General features: G+C 42.8%; 2 protein-coding genes across 3 annotated transcripts in view; one reads left to right on the top strand and one right to left on the bottom strand.

The window, feature by feature from the left end:
* ACACA (acetyl-CoA carboxylase alpha) overlaps nucleotides 1-19,052 on the top strand; it is a 274,775-nt gene that overhangs the window by 11,686 nt on the left and 244,037 nt on the right. The window lies entirely within an intron of this gene.
* Nucleotides 723-18,013, bottom strand: C19H17orf78 (chromosome 19 C17orf78 homolog). The gene is given in 6 exon segments (XM_089900133.1): nucleotides 723-6,010; nucleotides 9,703-9,827; nucleotides 10,802-10,951; nucleotides 13,671-13,761; nucleotides 13,763-13,956; nucleotides 17,929-18,013. Coding segments are annotated over 6 exon segments (723 nt in total). The 3' UTR covers nucleotides 723-5,932.

Raw genomic sequence — 19,052 nt, 5'->3', positions numbered from 1 at the left:
ACAGAGGATTAGTATTCAGGAATATCGCCAGGACTTCTACAACTCAATAAAAAAGGCTAACAACACAATAGAAAAAAAGGGAGAGGTTATAAGCAAGCAAGAGAAAACCTGAAGGCAAATAGATATATAGAAAGATGCTCAACCTCACCATTAAGCAGGAAAATGCACATAGGAACAACAATGACACACTACTTCATAGCCATCAGACTGGCAAAAATTTTAAAGTCCGAGATTTCCAAGTTAGGGAGGAGGTGGAACTGTAGGGACTCTCTTTACTGCTGGTGAGAATGTACTTGCTACAACCAGTTTGGAGGACTATATGCAGTCTAGCAAAGTTGATGGTGTATGTACCCTCCAACCCATGAATTCTACTCCTTGGCATATGTCCTAGACATAGACATGTCCAAAAAAAGTTCATTGTAGAAGAAATAAACTGCTGATATTATCATATGTATAGTTTATAAGTCTTCAAAATAGTGTCTCTCATGTTGGATGTTTGATTCCTCAAGAGAGCAATAAAGATTTTACCCTATAACCTGTGCTGTTTATTCTTCTTTTCCAGTACATTAGGGAGCAGAAGTGACCTGAATAAGTCCTTGGCGAGTCTTGTGGGCATCATCTTATTCTGTGGAGACCATGACAGTATACCCCTAAACATGTTCTTTGCCACCCTATTTCAAGTATTAGAAAATAGACTTTAAAATAGGACAAAATTTGGCTGCTATGCATTATTTTTTTCCTTTGGGGCAGTATTACAGGCTTCACATTTGTTTATATTTAATTATTTATATGCACTGTTTTTTTCAGAGGATGACTTTAGCAACTTTAGCCACTGGGTGGCGCAAATTCATAAGAGTCTGGTGAAAGTTCTTGTACTACAGACGGAGGTGCACCAAGTAAGGGAGGGTCAGCCTGTGAAAAGCCTTCTGGAGATTGAAATTTATGTCCTATAGACATGGATTCAAGGAGTGCAGATTAAGAGACATTTTTTGTATTGGATCACTGGCAAGTCGGGTTAGTGAAAACGGGAAAGAAAAAGAAGGAAAGGAAAAAGAAAAGTGTTGGAAAAAGAAAAGCATTGGAATAAGGAGAAGGAAGAGAAAGATGAAGAGACAAAGAAACATGAGAGAAAAGAATGTCTAGAGAGGTGAATTCAAGTGTTACCAACAATTGCAGGTTGGGCCCTCATTGGTTTGCATGCACCCGGTAACCAATAGCAACTTTGATGTAAAAGTAAAGGTTACCTCATTTTCTTCTAGAAAGTCAGTTATGCTACCCTCAGCTATCCATTTAGTGGTGTGACATCGTCAATAATTTCTTTGAATGTCTACTATGAGCATGGTGCTTTGTTGAATACAAAGTAATGTAGAGAAATAAAAGTTAACGCAGACGGGACAGGCTTCAAGCAGAAGAACTAGGAAGTATACATAAAAAGAGCAACTTGAGGCAGCATGAGGGCCAGGTGTGAACCCTGGGAAAGGAATCCTTTCTGAGAATGCAGGGGAAGAGTGGAGGCAGGAGGGGAGGATCAGAGTGTAAGGGGAGGAAGGCCCGTAAGACCATCAACCTGAACAGGGCAAAACAAAGAAGGGCTCCTGACTGCTAGTCCTAAGTACACATAGCAACTCTTCCTTGGAAAATGGAAAATTGGGACATAATGTAGGAAAAGGGCTCTAGGTCAGAATCTACTGGACTGTGCTTAAAGGGTCTCCAAAATAAGAGGGAGGGAGGGGTGGGGAGAAAAACGTGTAGGGCTAGAACCACCTTAGGTCCCTCTCTGGTTAGTAACCCCTTCCACTAGCCTGGGTGTGCAGAGAAAGAGGGATGCTGGCAGCCTGCTCAGGCCTGTCAGAGACCCAGAGAGGCCTAGGTCACTTTGATTTTTTTTTAAAATTTTATTTATTTATTTTTGGCTGTGTTGGGTCTTCGTTGCTGCACACGGGCTTTTTCTAGTTGCGGCGAGCAGGAGCTACTCTTCGTTGTGGTGCGCAGGCTTCTCACTGCGATGCTTCTCTTGTTGCGGAGCACGGGCTCTAGGCACATGGGCTCAGTAGTTGTGGCTCGCAGGCTTAGTTGCTCCACGGCATGTGGGATCTTCCCAGACCAGGGCTCAAACCCGTGTCCCCTGCATTGGCAGGTGGATTCCTAACCACTGCGCCACCAGGGAAGCCCAGTCACTTTGATTGTTGAAATCACAGGTAGATCTTAAAAAATGAAGAAATGGCAAAACGGAAATATAAAATTGTGTATTTTAAGTGCTTCCTTTGAATAAAGTCATGCTTTTAACACATGCACAAATACAGCTATTTACTGAATGTCATTCTGCAATACCATGAGAAGTTTAAATTGCAGGTGTCTGTGAATGTGCTTTCTCTGCCCTAAGCAGCTACCTCCTTTAATCTTTGGGCCTATCAAAAAGTACTGGGGTGACTCAGACTCTTACAAAAGGTAGAATGACTTTCAGTCCTCTCCAGCCTAAGACTTGAAAAAAAATACTTCATACTTGTGCTAACTGGAAATATGGTAGTAATATATTAGCCAAAAGAGGGAGACAGGTTTAAAATGGTATGAAGAGTATGGTGGTGTTTGTGTAACATATGTATCTTTTTTATGTATATGTGTATATTTTATAATCTGTAAAGAGATGCATCAAAGTGTTAGTAGTGGTTATCTCTGGGAAGAAGGATTAGCTATAATTTTTTTCTTTTATTCTTTTTACTTTGCAGTATTTTCTAAACATTTTGATAATGAGGATGTACTTTAATAATCAGAAACACAATGTGTGGTAACTTAATGAGAAAGAATTTGCAGTTAAAAACCTTGCTGACTAGTCACTTCCCAGAGGAATAATTGGCTCCCCATAGAAATGGCGTTTTATCAAGTTGAGTCTATAGTGATGACAGGGAGTATTGTGCCCTGCTGTGAAGTGATCTGCAGAGAACGGACTTGAGGACACGAGGCGGGGCAAGCTGGGACACAGTGAGAGAGTAGCATTGTCATATATACACTACCAAATGTAAAATGGGTGGCTAGTGGGAAGCTGCTGCATGGCACAGGAAGATCAGCTCAATGCTTTGTGATGACCTGGAGGGGTGGGATAGGGAGGGTGGGAGGGAGGCTCAGGAGGGAGGGGATATGGGGATATATGTATACATGTAGCTGATTCACTTTGTTGTACAGCAGAAACTAACAGCATTGTAAAGCATTTATACTCCAATAAAGATGAATGAATGAATAAATAAATAAATAAATACAGAGGATGCCTATAGGGGAAAAAAGAATAAAGGTCACTTCCCAAGGTCCACGTGGGAGTTCGCCCTTCTCTTCCGCTCTCTCTCTTATCTTTTAGTTTTCAAAGATCTCCACTGGTAAGAGAATACGATATTCAAAATTGTTAACTGATTAGGGAGTCAGAAAATCCTCAACGGGACCTTGCTTTGGCTGGGGAAACAAGTCCCCAAAGCAAAATAAACAATTTCCATTCCATTGGTGAATCTCTATAAAGAAAAGTCACTGTACATGTTACCCAAATTATATTCTTGCAGTAGACCTAATGAGTGTAGACTCTGCCACAGGTTTTATCTCCTGTTTCTGGGTTAAAGGAAATGACATTCTCTGGTGGATAAAGCCTGGGAAGGTGGGGATGAATGTAGGTATCAGTCCTAGACCAAGAGCTTTAAGTATGGAATGTTTTTAATCATCCTCCCTAGTGGTCTTGAGAAGGAGTGGGGTTTTTCCCCCTATTTCATGGTTAGACTGAGCCACAGATGGCAGGACAAACTGGAGGTGATGCTGTGAATCAGTAGAGGGTGATACTCATTTATTCAAATGCCAGCCTCAGTGGTCTTTCCTCTCCACCTAACATATTTTCAAAGCGTGCTCTGTGGAACTTTAGGGCACCTAGAGGATCTCTAGGGCTTCCTTGAAAACTGTCATCATCCATGCTTGGTTCCATCTCTTCTAGGGTCAGCTTGAATATCAAATCAGGGCTTAAGGCTAGATGTTGTACCTTTTTGGACAGTACTTAAAGTGAAAGAAAGGAGGATATGATTTTTATATGTTGTTGTTGTTACCAGAGAATTAAGAAAACAATTACTTAGGAATAGGCACATTTCACCAAAATGAAATGGAATGGTTTCAGATGCATGAAAAGAATCAGGACAACACCCTTTGTATCCCTCATGCCAGTCCCTTTTTCACTGAAGCTCTATTTTAAGGTCAGCTGTTTCATGCCACCATCATAATAAAAACATTTCCAAAATGCAGTTTTTAGAACATAGGTTTGAGTAGTAATTTTGAATTTGTAAGATTAGTTGGGGACTTCCCTGGTGGCGCAGTGGTTAAGAATGCGCCTTCCAATGCAGGAAACATGGGTTCAAGCCCTGGTCTGGAAAGATCCCACATGCCACGGAGCAACTAAGCCCGTGCGCCACAGCTACCGAGCCTGCACTCTAGAGCCCACGAGCCACAACTACTGAGCCCACGTGCCTAGAGCCCATGCTCTGCAACGAGAAGCCACCATGGTGAGAAGCCTGTGCACCGCAATGAAGACCCAATGCAGCCAAATATAAAAAATAAATAATTAATTAATTAAAAATAAAGATTAGTTGTTGCAAAAATTCATTGTTAGGTAATACTCAATTAGCTTAACATTGAAAGTATTGATATATTAGTTGACAGTTTTTTACTTAACATGTTTAGAAAATTTCACAAGTAAGACAATTTATAATGGTAAAACAAGTAGAATATTCTTTGATACACAAAATAGATTGTAGATGTCTCGTTTCATTGTCAAAAGTCATATGCATTGTAATCCATAGTTTTGAGTTTTATGAAAAATTACAATGTATAAATAAAAATCTAATTTCATAATAAATTCTATAAACTGAGCCTTTCTTAAACTCTCTCTTAGCTGAGGTAAGGGAAAGGAAGAAACCACAGCTAAGAAATACAGTAAAATATTGCATTGAGTATTAAAATAAAAACCAGCTGTTTCACTTTCTCACCAAACTCATTTAAGTCAGTCAGACTTATAGCCATGCCTCTGTGAGAAAGAGCACATAATCATGTTGCTCTGGAATCCTCGTTCAGAATGTCTGCAGCTCACTGTGATGGTAAGGTATAATGTCAGACCAACTTTAGGAATTCTGGATTATCAGCAGACCTTGTCTGGATCCTATTTGATTTTGTTTGTGTGCTCTTGTCTTTTGGCTGCGGTGCACAGCTTGCAGGATCTCAGTTCCCTGACCAGGGATTGAACCCAGGCCACAGCAGTGAAAGTGCCGAGTCCTAACTACTAGACCACCAGGGAATTCCCAGTCTGGATCCTATTTGTACGCAGTCCCTAAGTGCTTTGGGGATGAGTCACGAGGAGGACTTTTGGAACGCTTAGGGTCACGTTCCCTTTCCCAGTGTGTGGAGGGCTGCATGTAGTGGCAGAGGCTAAGTCATAAAGCCCTATGAATGCCAGCCTGGGAAAACAGGAGCCCCACCCTCAGCTGGCTGAGAGCCAGTGCGCGTGAGGTCAGCAGAGAGGACAATCGAGGACTTGGTGAATGTGCAACACCAAGGGCTGCTTTGCTCAGTTCCTTGGAGGCTGTGTTTAAACCTTTTGTCAAAGAGAGTAATGGGTCCATTCATAGTGCTCAGAGGGAAGACTTTTTGTTTTCATTTGATGGGGTGAAAAAAAAATCCATTTTTTGTGGGATTACCAAGTGAATTTCAGAGGCTTGTGGCTAAGTCAGTAGCAAAGGCATGAGAGTAACTCTGGAGCCCAGGCTTCCCCCTCATTGGCCTGGCATTACTGTCTGATCGTAATGTCCCTGCTGAAGATACGAGGGTAAGATTAGCAAGAATCTGCCCATACTGATTAATAGTAGGGAGAAGACAGTGTAGTATCTTTCATTCAGTGTGTGAGGCAGAGCAGAACTTTTCAGAAGTATGTCTCATGGACCACAGTGATCTCTGCAGCTTTCTTGGGGCTTGATGATTTGGGAGCATCTTGTCCAACCTAGAGATTGAAAGGAAATATGAAAGATAAAGAAGGATGCAAATGGGCATTTCTTAATGTACCAACAAAGAGATAGCTTAGTACTAAACCCTGTGTAACTCCAAGTGCACATCATTTCGCCTTTGTTACCCATCAATTCTAGGAAAAGTTATTGTGCTTTACACTGCGAAAGTATCAGCAAAGTGCACTTATGTATGAGAACCTACAGTTTGTTGAAACCAATAACCTAATAAACAGCCCCGCCACCCCTTGTTTGACCGATTTGCCTTGAATGGAAAGGGCCCTGGATGTGCAGCTACTTTGGATCCCAGATGCACAGGGATTCGACTTCATTCCTGGAATCAGGCCCAAACAATCTCACTCTGTTTGAGAAGGGGCAAAGATCTGGGTCAATGTGGACCAAATATTTTTTACTAATCCCATTCCACTCTCATTATACCATGCCCCATCTGATTTTGTATGTACTTTCTAAATGCTTAACTGTTATGAACATAGACTCTAAGCCTCTTGAAGGCAGGGAACTTGGCACATAGAAGGCTTTCAGTAAAATTTTGTGGAAGAGATGAATATGCCAATAAATCCAGTAAAGGAATTAAAAGACCTGAATTTTAGTTCTGTTTCCACTAGGTGTGTGACTGTGGGAAAGTCAATAACCTTTCTAAGCCTTAGTTTAAGTATCAGTAAGATGTAGATACCTGCCCTAGCTACTTCCCAGGATTTTTATGAGACTCAAATGAGGCAGTGTGTATAAAATTTCTTTTTTAAAATTAATTCCTTTATCATTTAGTATCTTATTTTGTTCATGGGAGAAATTCAATCAGAGTTGCTGTTACGTGGCTTCTTCTAATTCTGGACTAGACTTTTTAGTCTCCTTCAGGCCTATTTCTTTCAATGTTCAGTAGAAATGATAATGTTGATTGGATTAAAGAACTAAAAATACACTAAATTATAGAATTATACTGATTTACCTGGGCTCATCATCTAACATTAGCAGAAACAGGATTATAGAAAATATTAACCTAGACCAGAGATGACAAATAAGTTGGCATTAGATACCTAAAGCACTGTGATAAAAAAGATTGATGCCATGCCTGGGTGGAAAGAGTGCCATGCTTGATTTTTTTTTTTTTTTTAATATTTATTTATTTATTTATTTTTGGCTGTGTTGGGTCTTCATTTCTGTGTGAGGGTTTTCTCTAGTTGTGGCAAGCGGGGGCCACTCTTCATCACGGTGTGCGGGCCTCTCACTATCACGGCCTCTCTTGTTGCGGAGCACAGGCTCCAGACACACAGGCTCAGTAGTTGTGCCTCATGGGCCTAGTTGCTCTGCGGCATGTGGGATCTTCCCATACCAGGGCTCGAACCCGTGTCCCTTGCATTGGCAGGCAGATTCTCAACGACTGCGCCACCAGGGAAGCCCCATGCTTGATTTTTTTTAATTGAGATTTAATTTTCATATAACATTTTGTAAGTTTAAGGTGTCCAGCGTGTTGATTTAATGCATTTGTAAATTGCAGTGTGATTACCGCGGTAGCTTTAGCTAACATCCCATCACGTCACATAATTATCATTGCTTTTTTGTGGTGAGAATGTATAAGATCTAGTCTCTTAGCAGTTTTGAAGTATACAATATGGTGACTATAATCTCTATGCTGTGCATTAGACCTCTGGAATGTATTCATCTTCTAGTTGCACTATGCTTGATTATTATTATCATTATTATTTTTTGGCTGCATTGGGTCTTCGTTGCTGCACACGGGCTCTCTCTAGTTGCAGTGAATGGGGGCTACTCTTAGTTGCGGTGCGCGGGCTTCTCATTGTGGTGGCTTCTCTTGTTGTGGAGCATGGCTCTAAGTGCATAGGCTTCAGGAGTTGCAGCACATGGGCTCAGTAGTTGTGGCTCACGGGCTCTAGGGCGCAGGCTCAGTAGTTGTGGCGCACAGGCTTAGTTGCTCCGCGGCATGTGGGATCTTCCAAGACCAGGGATTGAACCCATGTCCCCTCCATTGGCAGGCGGATTCTTAACCACTGCGCCACCAGGGAAGTCCTCTGCTTGATTATTGTTATGTGCGGTTGACATGGAACTAAAGAGTGTGTCCCATCCTGGACTATATAATCTTTGAGACCCATTCTCAGTACTGTAATTCTACAAAAGTGGCCACCTGCTTTAATTTAAAAAAGTATTGGAGACCTCATCTCTTTGCTTCAGTGGGTTTTTAGTTGTAGAGAAGGCACCCATCACTTTCTTGTAGTCAAAGGCCGAGTCCATTCCTGGTGGGAAAACTATTTAAAGCAGCCATGCTGAGCCGGTGGTGTGGTGTCTGACTTACACACTAAAGTGCAATATGGATTTATAATCCTGCCAGGAAACCCCAGGGCAGGGAAGAAAGAAGGTGCTTTGCCAGGTGTTCAGGCTGTGTTCAAGTGTGGTGGTTCCTGAACTGTGTTGTATGTCAGAGTTACCCAGGGGCAGGGATGGAGATGTAGGTTGTGGGCTCTGAAGCTCTTACAATTTCAGGGACCCTTTTTAAAGAAAAAGAATACAGATTTTAAAAATACAAAATTGGATTCAAAGCCTTTGTGCAGGTGTTGTGGGTCCTGAGTTTAAGCTTCATTAATTTCACAGTAAAACCACTTCTACTTAGGGAGCTTGTTAAAAATCTAAAAAAAAAAGAGAGAGACTTCTCTGGTGGTCCAGTGAAAAAAAATCTTAAAAATAAGATTCCTGGTCCCACTCTAGCCATTCTGATTTATTATATCTGATGCCCAGAAATAGCTATTTTCAGTAAGTACCCTATTGTATTATGACCCTGCAGATGTTAAGAAAACAGTAGTACAAATACCTGCCCATTTCCTGACACATAAAAGAATTACCTACATTTGCTGCATAATTAAAGCAGCTTCCTGTCTCCCAGGATTTATATATTAACCCCATTTTCTCTAGGCAAATGACAATAGCCATACAGAGAAGACTTTCCTTTTTGGGCTGAGAGTCAGTCTGGGATTCAGCTACACCAGGTTGCTGGCCTTCCTTTCTTTGCCTTCTCCACAACCTCTGGCATTGGCATAGCTCTCTGGCTCCTAGGCATTGACTCTGAAGGGAGAAACTGACCTGGTATTAACTTCAGGTGGCTGCTGTGCATCTGATTACCTTCCAAACCTCACATCAGGCCATTTAAAGAAAATCATCTCTCTTGTTTTTTCTGGCTGTGCCACACGGCTCATGGGATCTTAGTTCCCCAGCCAGGGATCGAACCCGGGCCTGGCAGTGAAAGCATGGAGTCCTAAGCACTGGACCTCCAGGGAATTCCTGAAAATCATCTCTTCTAAGGAAAAAGAAACTATACATTCCTATTGGCTCTATCCTCCCTAGAGAATGTACAAGTACAGCAGAGGAAAGGAACTTGCATTTAGCAAGCACCTCTACGTGCCAGGAGCCTTTCTCACAGAATCTCCATTAAACTTCATAACCACCATGAGAGGCAAATATCATTAGTCCCATTTTAAAGATGAGGCAGCTGCAGTTGGAGAAGGCAAACAACTTTCTCAAAGCCACTCAGCTAGTGAGTGTAGAGTGGCAGGTGTGTCCAAACTCCAAAGTCTGTGCTTTTCTCATTATGCCAGCCTGCCTCTGGGACAGAAGGAGGTCTTTACAGATCAAGCCCAAGGACCCAGTACATCAGCAAACTTACAGGGCATGGGACTTCAAAAATGATGAACACTATAAAGGCAATTCCCCTGAACAACAAGGTGACTGCAATCAGAAATTTGACCATGATGCTCCATTTCTGCCTCTTCTCTAGGTCCTCATCTGTGTCTAAAAAGAGAGGGAGGAATAGAAAAGGGAGAAAAGAGAACTTCAGAGAAGGAAAAGATTGACCTTTTGACTTGAAGGCCTCCTGGCTCACAAGACGAATAGGGGCCCAGCCTGATTCAGAGACAGAGGCTGAATTTCCAGTTCAGAGCCAGGAGTGGAGTAGGCATCATGGGCTCTGCTCTAACCTCCTTTGCAGTCTCTTCCCAGAGTCACCTTTACTAGGATTTGGAATTTTTCCATGATCAAGTAGGATTGATTCTTGCACTGCTTTCATGGAAGGAAAAGTTACGCAAGGGAGTCTGTCACCAGCAGCCCTCTCAGGGTCTCTGTCCTTGTGCCTCGACACACATACTGTATGGGATTAGCAAATCACATTTCCTGTGGTCTTCTCAATTTAGTGGGGCATATGAGGAACAGAGGTAAATTGCCATTGTTTTTGGGTCATAAGCCAAATTTGGGGACAAATGGCTCATATGCATCTTGTTATTACTAATCTCATATTTACATTTCTCCTCTTGGAACTGGGATGTAACCCAAACTGAAATCTTACAGAATTTGAGTCCTGGCCAATTTAGGGAGGGCTCTTTGTAAAAACAATGCAGATGAAAACATGCTTCTTGGTTGTTGTCATCACTGTAACGAGTGCTTAGAGTTTAAATGTCACCTCTCTATTCACACGATGGCTGGAATTACCCACCACACCAATACCCTTTATGCTGTCCCCGAATCTGGCTACAAGGTGAGCTCAACTTGTGTGGAGGTGAAGGATTATTAATAGTGTCAAGCTACAAACATTTCTGGGACCTTCTTTATAGAGAAGCTGATTTTTTTTCCATAAGAAATGGAGTGATTTTCTAATGCAAACTGTGCAACTTCTCAACCTCCAGGAAAATCCTAGGAGACCCAGGCAGGTGTTGGGACTGAAAATGTTTCTTTTTCTTTCCGTTCTTGTCTTACCTCTACTTATTCTGTACCTTGTTTCAGAGGACTAGAAAAATCATCAATCCTTGTAGTTTTCTCTCCTTTTTTCCCAGGAGTTACGAAGGTGGTAGTGGTGGGAAAAGTCTCTGATGAAGCCCCCATCACTGGGTAGACCTTACACTGGGAGATCCCTGGTAAAAAAGCTATAAAACAAGAAAGAAACAATGAAAGGACAACTGAGAAAACTTTATCCTGCCTTTGATTTTACCTGACAGAACCCTAGCTCTACCCAGCTGATGTGAACTTCTAACTGTGGCCCCATCGATCTGTCCATAGGTTTAAAGTGTGGGCCTTAATAATGCCAAAGAATAAATGAGGATAGAGATACTAATAAGATATGGATTAAATTCGCATGGCGCCTTTGACTAATGTATGTTCAGAGTGAAGGAGTATGGCCATACTCATAAGGGCATAATGATAATAAGGATGGAGGGTGTAGCACCATTGAAAGTTTCCTTCTTTAAAGAAGATGGCTCCAAAGTCCAAGGAAGAACATGAAGTAGCATAATTTGCCTTAATGACTGCGGCAGGTGTGTCTAGTGGAGTCTAAGTCAACGACTTTGAGAGAGGTTTGGGGAAAGGGGGAGCTGGAAGAAGGGGAGACCTCCCAGCTTCATGTACCCCTCAATTTCATTCTTTCAGCAAATATTTAAAAATTATCTAGCATGTGCCAGGGACTGCTTCTGTACTTCGGATATATCAGCTGGGTACCTTCTACCATGGGAACAAGCAAGGGGGAAGGAGGGCTGAGGGGGACTCGGGGAAGCAGACAATAAGTACAGTAAGTTTTATGGTTTGTTAGAAGGGGATAAGTGCTACGAAAAGAAACAAAGTAGAGAAAGGTAAGGGGGCAGTCGGAGGGGTGCGGGTGGGCAGTGGTTGGGCGACCTACAGGATAGGCTGGTTTCATTGAGAAGATGAGAATTGAGCTGAGACTTGAAGGAGATGAGGGGATTAGCCAAGCAGATGCTGGGGAACTAGGCAGAGGGAACAGTGTAAAAGCCCTGGGGCAGAGTGTGTCTGGCATGTTTTAGTTTTAGAGGAAGAGCACAGAGGCCAGAGAGATTTCAGTGGAGTGAGCAAGGCGACAGTCATAGGAGATGAGGGAGTTTCTGAAGGAAATGGGTCCATATCACTTAGGGCCTTGTAGGCCAGTTTGAGGACTTTGGTTTTTGTTCTGCTTGAAGTGGGGATCCGTTGCAAGTTTTTGTGCAGAGAAGTGACCGGATGGCTTTGTTTTTAAAGGATCAGTGGGTTGCTGAGTTGGAAACAGACTGTAGGGGGGGGGCCTGGGAGAAGCAGAGTAACCTGTTAGGAGGCTCTCGCGGAATCCAAATGAGAAAAGATGGTGACTCAAACAGCTGTGGAAAAGATGGGGTGCGGATGGATGCTGGCTGTGGTCTGGAACCACCTTCACGTGCCTCCCAAATTGATCTAATCCAGTTCCGACAGTGGTTCCTATTCTATTTTTAATGGCCTCCTGTCATTGCTTATTAAATTGAGATCTGTACGTCCTACTTGACTTTTCTGAATTATTCTCCCAGGTCTTAAGTCCGTGTGAAAATGACAGTTCTTTACTTCAGAGGCCAGTGGGCAGAGTACCAGGGACTGTACACAAATTATAGGGGAAGTAGTCCTTGATTTGTTTAATCAGGAAGACAGTGTTGGCAAAGATAAGCAGAGACAAAGCGCCAACAGGCTCAAAAGGAAAAACAAGAGAATTATGTGGCATTTTTTTCAGCATAGTGCCAGTCAGTTCTCTGAAGTGACAGCATATGTGTTTCTGGGTCAGATGAGATGAAGATAAATAAATCTCACTTTGGAAAAGTAACATATAAGTTCTCTGAGTTTTGGTTTCCTTATCTGCAGGATGGTTATAATAAAATCATTCTTGGTCTACCTCTTTCACAGGAGTGATGTGAAGATCGGAAACAAAAATGAGAAAGCAGGTGTGAAAAACACTTTGCAAACTGAGTGATATTATGATTGAAAGAGGAGACAAAACCTAGAGATCCTGTCTCTGCATAGAAGAACTGTGCCCTCTAGCCACAGGGATAATGGGATTTCAGTGTGGCATGTCTTCCCACCTCCTGGGAGCCACTCTTTCAAAATCTACTTAATAGGCTTTTCATCTGTCAGTGTAGTTCCAGTTCTGCCCAGCTTCTAAATTAATGTCCATCCCTGTTGGCAGCTCATCTCTTAGGTCTCATCTGCTAGGTAACTGAGTATTAAGGTAGAGCAAGTTTGTAAATACAAGCAGTCTATTCCCAGTGCTGATGGAATTGCAATATTAGCTTTTCTTTGGCTAAGAATATTTGAGCAAGAATTCCCCCACTTTAAGGAGGTCTACAAAAAATGCAAAGTTATGAAATGGATAATTTAGGAGATGATGCTTTATTACAAAATAATTCATTTTAAATAGGGAACATTAGGTACATTAAGTGGAAATCTCCTTTAGAGATTATTCTGTAATAATACTAGCAGGTTGAAAGGGCTATTTGAGAGGCCTTACATATTGATGTTGGGCTTACATATCTAGAAATTAGATCATCTTGTCAAATCTCTCGTCTGTAGCTATGGAAACTGAGCATTGGAGAAATAAACACTTGTTTGATGTTATTTCTCTTGTATGCCACAGTTTCTCATGGGGTAAACAGACCATAGGAATCAGTTCATACTAATCAAATTCCAAAGAGCCTAATCCATGCACTAAAATGACATTTTAAAAATTTACATAGATTTGCCTAAAGAGAGAGAGGCTAATCCATTTCCTTGAGGCTTTAGCTGCTATTAAGCTCTATCTGCCTCCAAGGACGTCAGCCAGAAGGCAGCACCTACCTCCATCTCATTTTCCAATCTCACCTTTGCCTGTCACAAGGGATCCAATCTGAACCTTGGATGTGAGGGTTAGGTGACAGCTTGGTGGGGGGCAGTGCTGTTTCTGCGGGGAACAGCATGACTCTCAGGTTCTTCAGAGTGTGCTTGACCTTTCGCCTTTTTTCCAAATATACAAGGTTGACTTACACTTTGCTCCTAGAACCAAGACACTGCAAGGTAGCCACAGTCTGATTTAGGATGAATGTGGGCCATTTGGCTTCTCTCTGAGCTTCTGGAAGGAGAAAAGCCAGGTAGGAAAATGAAGCCAGTTCTTAATCTGAATGGTGCCCAGCCAGCCCACTTCCATTCATGGCCCACTGCTGTACTTTCTTCTCTTTTTCCTTCAGTTCTTCCTCGGCATGTATCTATGGTACTAAATATACAAGCCCTGCCTTTCCCCCTTCCTGCCATGGGTCCCATGAAGATTGGTGACTGCAGTAAATGCAGCCCAGAGAGATGCTCCTAGGTTGTTTTTTCTAACGCAGAGCCGCTTGAGTGCGGCCTCCTTCTCTTGCCTCACCCCGTCTCTTTGATTTATGCAGCCACGGCTTAGGTAACAACAGTTAATTAATTAATTTATTTATATTGTATAAGTGAACATTTTATTTTTTAATTTATTTTTTGTTACATGTATCTATTCTTTTTCAAATTATTTTCCCAATTAGATTGTTACAGAATACTGAGCAGAGTTCCCTGTGCTATACAGTAGGTCCTTTTTTTTTTTTTTAAATTAATTAATTTATTTAGGTTGTGTTGGGTCTTCATTTCTGTGTGAGGGCTTTCCCCAGCTGCGGTGAGCGGGGGCCACTCTTCATCACGGTGCGCGGGCCTCTCACTATCGCGGCCTCTCTTGTTGCGGAGCACAGGCTCCAGACGCACAGGCTCAGTACTTGTGGCTCACGGGCTCAGTACTTGTGGCTCACGGGCCCAGTTGCTTCACGGCATGTGGGATCTTCCCAGACCAGGGCCTGAACCCGTGTCCCCTGCATTGGCAGGCAGATTCTCAACCACTGCGCCACCAGGGAAGCCCCTAGTAGGTCCTTTTGGTTATCCATTCTTTTTTGTTTTTTGAAGAACTTTTTGTTTCAATTAATCAATTTATTTATTTTTGGCTGCACTGGGCCTGTGCTGCTGCATGCGGGCTTTCTCTAGTTGCATTGAGTGGGGGCTACTGTTCATTGCGGTGTGAGGGCTTCTCATTGTCGTGGCTTTGGCTTCTCTTGTTGCAGAACATGGGCTCTTCAGTAGTTGAAGCATGCAGGCTCAGTAGTTGTGGCTCGCGGGCTCTAGAGTGCAGGCTCAGTAGTTGTGGCGCACGGGCTGAGTTGCTCTGTGGCATGTGGGATCTTCCTGGACCAGGGCTCGAACCCGTGTCCCCTGCATTGTCAGGTGGATTCTTAACCACTGTGCCACCAGGGAGGCCTGGTTATCCATTTTAAATCTAGCAATGTGTACATGTCAGCCCCAAACTCCCTAACTATCCCTCCCCCACATACACACACACCCTTCTCCCCTGGTAACCGTAAGTTAGTTCTCTAAGTCTGTGAGTCAATAGCAGTTCATTTAAAAATGGGTTGCCAGGGACTTCCCTGGTGGCATAGTGGATAAGACTCTATGCTCCAAATGCAGGGGGGCCGGGTTCGATCCCTGGTCAGGGAACTAGATCCCACATGCATGACACAACTAAGAGTTCACATGCCACAACCAAGGAGCCTGCAAGCCACAACTAAGGAGCCCGCCTGCCACAACTAAGACCCGGCGCAACCAAATAAATACATAAATTTTTTAAAAACCACAAGATAAAAATGGGTTTCAAGAAAGCCTCTCAGGGGGATACATAGCTTTTAAACAGGATATTTGAGATCTGGGCTCGGATTGGGGGAGACAAGCATCTTTTAAAGGTAAAACTGTTCAGGAATGGCAAAACGATTTTTCAAGGGCCCATTCCCTACCTCGCATTAGCATAGCCCTTTGAGAGGAAGAGACCAGGCAGCAGTTCCACTTGGCAGCTGCTGTCTCTGAGTTCTGGGGGAAAAAAAAGGTCAGGGTTGACTGGGTACTTCTTCTTGAGAATTCTGGGCACTGGAGAGGGAAATACAGAAGAATGCAGTTCCTTCTCATAAAACTTGCACTTGGGGAGATCAGACATTCCCTCAAAAGGACTTCAAGATTTACGCAAGTGGGAGTTAGCCTAGTACAAAGAAAACTGGGTACCAGTCTATTATCCTTAGGGAAAAAGAAGGTAAAAGTTAACTAAGTTAATGAAAGACTAACCAACCCATTCCTTCAAACACTGCCTATTATCTCTTCTCCTTCCTGTTTTATCTACCTTCTTGTATTAAAACTTTTGAAAGTTTAATAAGTGTATCGTTGGACAAGATATCTCTCCAGGTTCCCATAGAATGATAGGTTAAATGATAGGTTATAGTTATTTATGCTTTTTGGCACATAACTCACAGGGTGTTGTGAGTTTTCTTCATTTGTTAAATTTGTTACTGCTGCACCTTATGCTGTTTGGCCTTAACTTTGGTCAGCTAATTTTAGAGATGAACTGTTTAGGACACTTTGAAAAATCATGTCTTTTTTTTTTTTTTTCTTTTCCAGTACGCGGGCCTCTTACTGTTGTGGCCTCTCCCGTTGCGGAGCACAGGCTCCGGACGCGCAGGCTCAGCGGCCATGGCTCACGGGCCCAGCCGCTCCGCGGCATGTGGGATCTTCCCAGACCGGGGCATGAACCCTTGTCCCCTGCATCAGCAGGCGGACTCTCAACTACTGCACCACCAGGGAAGCCCCTTCTGCAAGTCTTTATTATGCACCTACTGTGTGCCAGACACTATTCTAGCAGTGAGCAAGGCCAAGTGTGAGTTCATGTGAAACAATGGGAAGCAGACAATAAACATGGTTGAAAATAAAATAGTACAGAGGGCTAACAATAAATAATATACAAATACACGTACAAGATAATTAAAGATTGTGACAATCATCATGAAGCAACAAACAGGTGATGAGGTGAAGGAGGAATGACAGAGGACACTTTATTTATTATTATTATTATTTTGGCAGTTTGCAGGATCTTAGTTCCCCAACCAGGGGTTGAACCCGGGCCCTCGGCAGTGAAAGCGCAGACTAACCACTGAACTACCAGGGAATTCCCAGAGGCCACTTTAAGTAGGGTGGTCAGGGAAGACTTCTCTCAGGAGGTGGCATCTGAGCTAAGAAAACCAGGAGAGTGGATGTTCTAGAAGCCAAGAAAGGAGGGTGATTCAAGGAAGGAATGGATTTGTCCACTGGACAAACTGTCCACTGGATTTGACAATTCTGTAAGAGCAGTTCCAGCGGCATGGTGGAAGTAGGAGGTGGCTGAGAGGGAACTGGAGGTGAAGAAGTGTAGATCATCTTTGAAAGACATTTGGCTATGGAACGGAGGATAGAAGTGAAGCCAGCCGAGTAGAGGTAACATCAGTGCCTCAAATCTTGATTGGTCCAGACCAGCACTGTCTCAGTTGCCTGATTGTCCTAGCAGGGCTGGTGGGCAGAGAATAAAGGGGCTCCACTGCCTTTCCTGGGCTTCATGGTTTTTGCTTACTATTTCCTTAACGTAATTGCATTGTTCTCTGCTCCCTTGTGGTGTCAGACATGTTCCCCTGCTGTCTCTCTGTCTGAAATGTTCTGTAGATTAGTTCCTGGATGCCCTGTTACAGTGCTGCCACCTTGGAGCAGGGGTTGGAAAGGCTGTGAGGGCTATTCTCATTCTCTGTCACAAGGTGGCAGAAGAGCTCACTCTTCCCAAAAGAGACCTTGTGCTCGTACAAAATGAAGCAGAAGTTTTCTTTTACCCACTCTCAGACCCTTCCCAAAAGTCAGCCTGCAGGTTGGAGCAGCCATACTGTGGGGTACAGAGAAGTGGGAGAGCTTCATTAACGAGTCAAAGTATCCAGTAGTAGAAAAAACAGACCCAGAACTGTTTCTCTACTACTAGACATTTTTTTCTTTCCTATTACAGACATTTTGACTGGTTTTCTAAGTGTTTGCAGTCTGTGGAGGAGAGGATTTCTCTCCTGATCTCATTTCCCCACAACAAAAATTTCAAATTTAGGAGGAAAAAAAGCTATAACATAGGTGAGTTTTATGTTGCGTGCAGGTGAGAGATGTAACTCTGGAAGATAGTAGGAAACAGGGTGGGTCTGTGGGAGGAGTACTTAGGCTCTGTAATTGACTGAATCACTTTGAGGAAGTCACTTACCTTCTCTGGCCTCTGTTTCAGTTCCTTTAATGAAATGGTTGGACAGGATGGTTTCGGAGGCCTCTTCCAGCTCTAAAATTATCATCTCAATGCCACACTCTGCTACTCTGTCTTTTAAGGGTGTATGTTTTTTATTTGTTTGTTTGGGTTTATTTTAAATTCTTTTATTGTGGAATATAGCATACATATAGAAGAGTATATAGGACATAAGCATATTTGTAATAATAGTAATAATGTGAACATTATGTAAGCATCACCCAAAGAAATTGAACATTGCCAGTAGCTAAGAAGCTCCTTGTATGTCTGTCCCTCTGGTCACACTCCTTTCCCTTCTCCCAGTCATTATTTTCCCATGCTTTTTAAAAGTAGTGAACAGTCGGGGCTTCCCTCATGGCGTAGTGGTTAAGAATCCGTTTGCCAATGCAGGGGACTCAGGTTCAAGTCCTGGCTGCGAAGCAACTAAGCCCGTGTGCCACAACTACTCTAGACCCCGTGAGCCTCAACTACTGAGCCCACGCACCACGACTACTGAAGCCCGCGTCCCTAGAGCCCGTGCTCCACAACAAGAGAAGCCACTGCAACGAGAAGCCCGCGCACCGCAACGAAGCGTAGCCCCCGCTCGCCGCGACTAGAGAAAGCCCACATGCAGCAACGAAGACCCAACATAGCCAAAAAAAAAAATAATAAATAAATAAATTTATAAAAATAGTGAACTATCTACATATGTATCACTAAAAATACTTAAAATTTTTTTACCTGTTCTTGCACTTACATAAATGGATAGATCATACCCTATGTTTTTTAAAGTAAACTTTTTATTATGTATAACACAAAGTGAATACACCTCTCTTTATGTTGTCTCCCAGTCACTACCCACCATCAGGAGTAACCATTATCCAGATTTTTTACCACCACAGATGAGTTTTGCCTATTTTTGAACTACGTAGAACGGGAAACATACTCTTTTGTGTCTGACTTTCTTTGCTCAACATTATGTCTGTAAAACTCATCCATATTGTTTCGTGTACCAATAATGTGTTCATTCTCATTGCTTTATAATATTTCACTGTATGAATGTACCATAACTTATTTATCTGTTGTACTGCTGAGAGACATTGGGTTGC

Source organism: Delphinapterus leucas, chromosome 19 (genome assembly GCF_059928025.1).
Source record: "Delphinapterus leucas isolate spDelLeu-1000000601 "Yukka" chromosome 19, BTC_Dleu_Yukka2, whole genome shotgun sequence".
NCBI lineage: Eukaryota > Metazoa > Chordata > Mammalia > Artiodactyla > Monodontidae > Delphinapterus > Delphinapterus leucas.
Note: the sequence above shows the minus strand (reverse complement) of the source record. Positions and strands in the feature narration are given on the sequence as shown.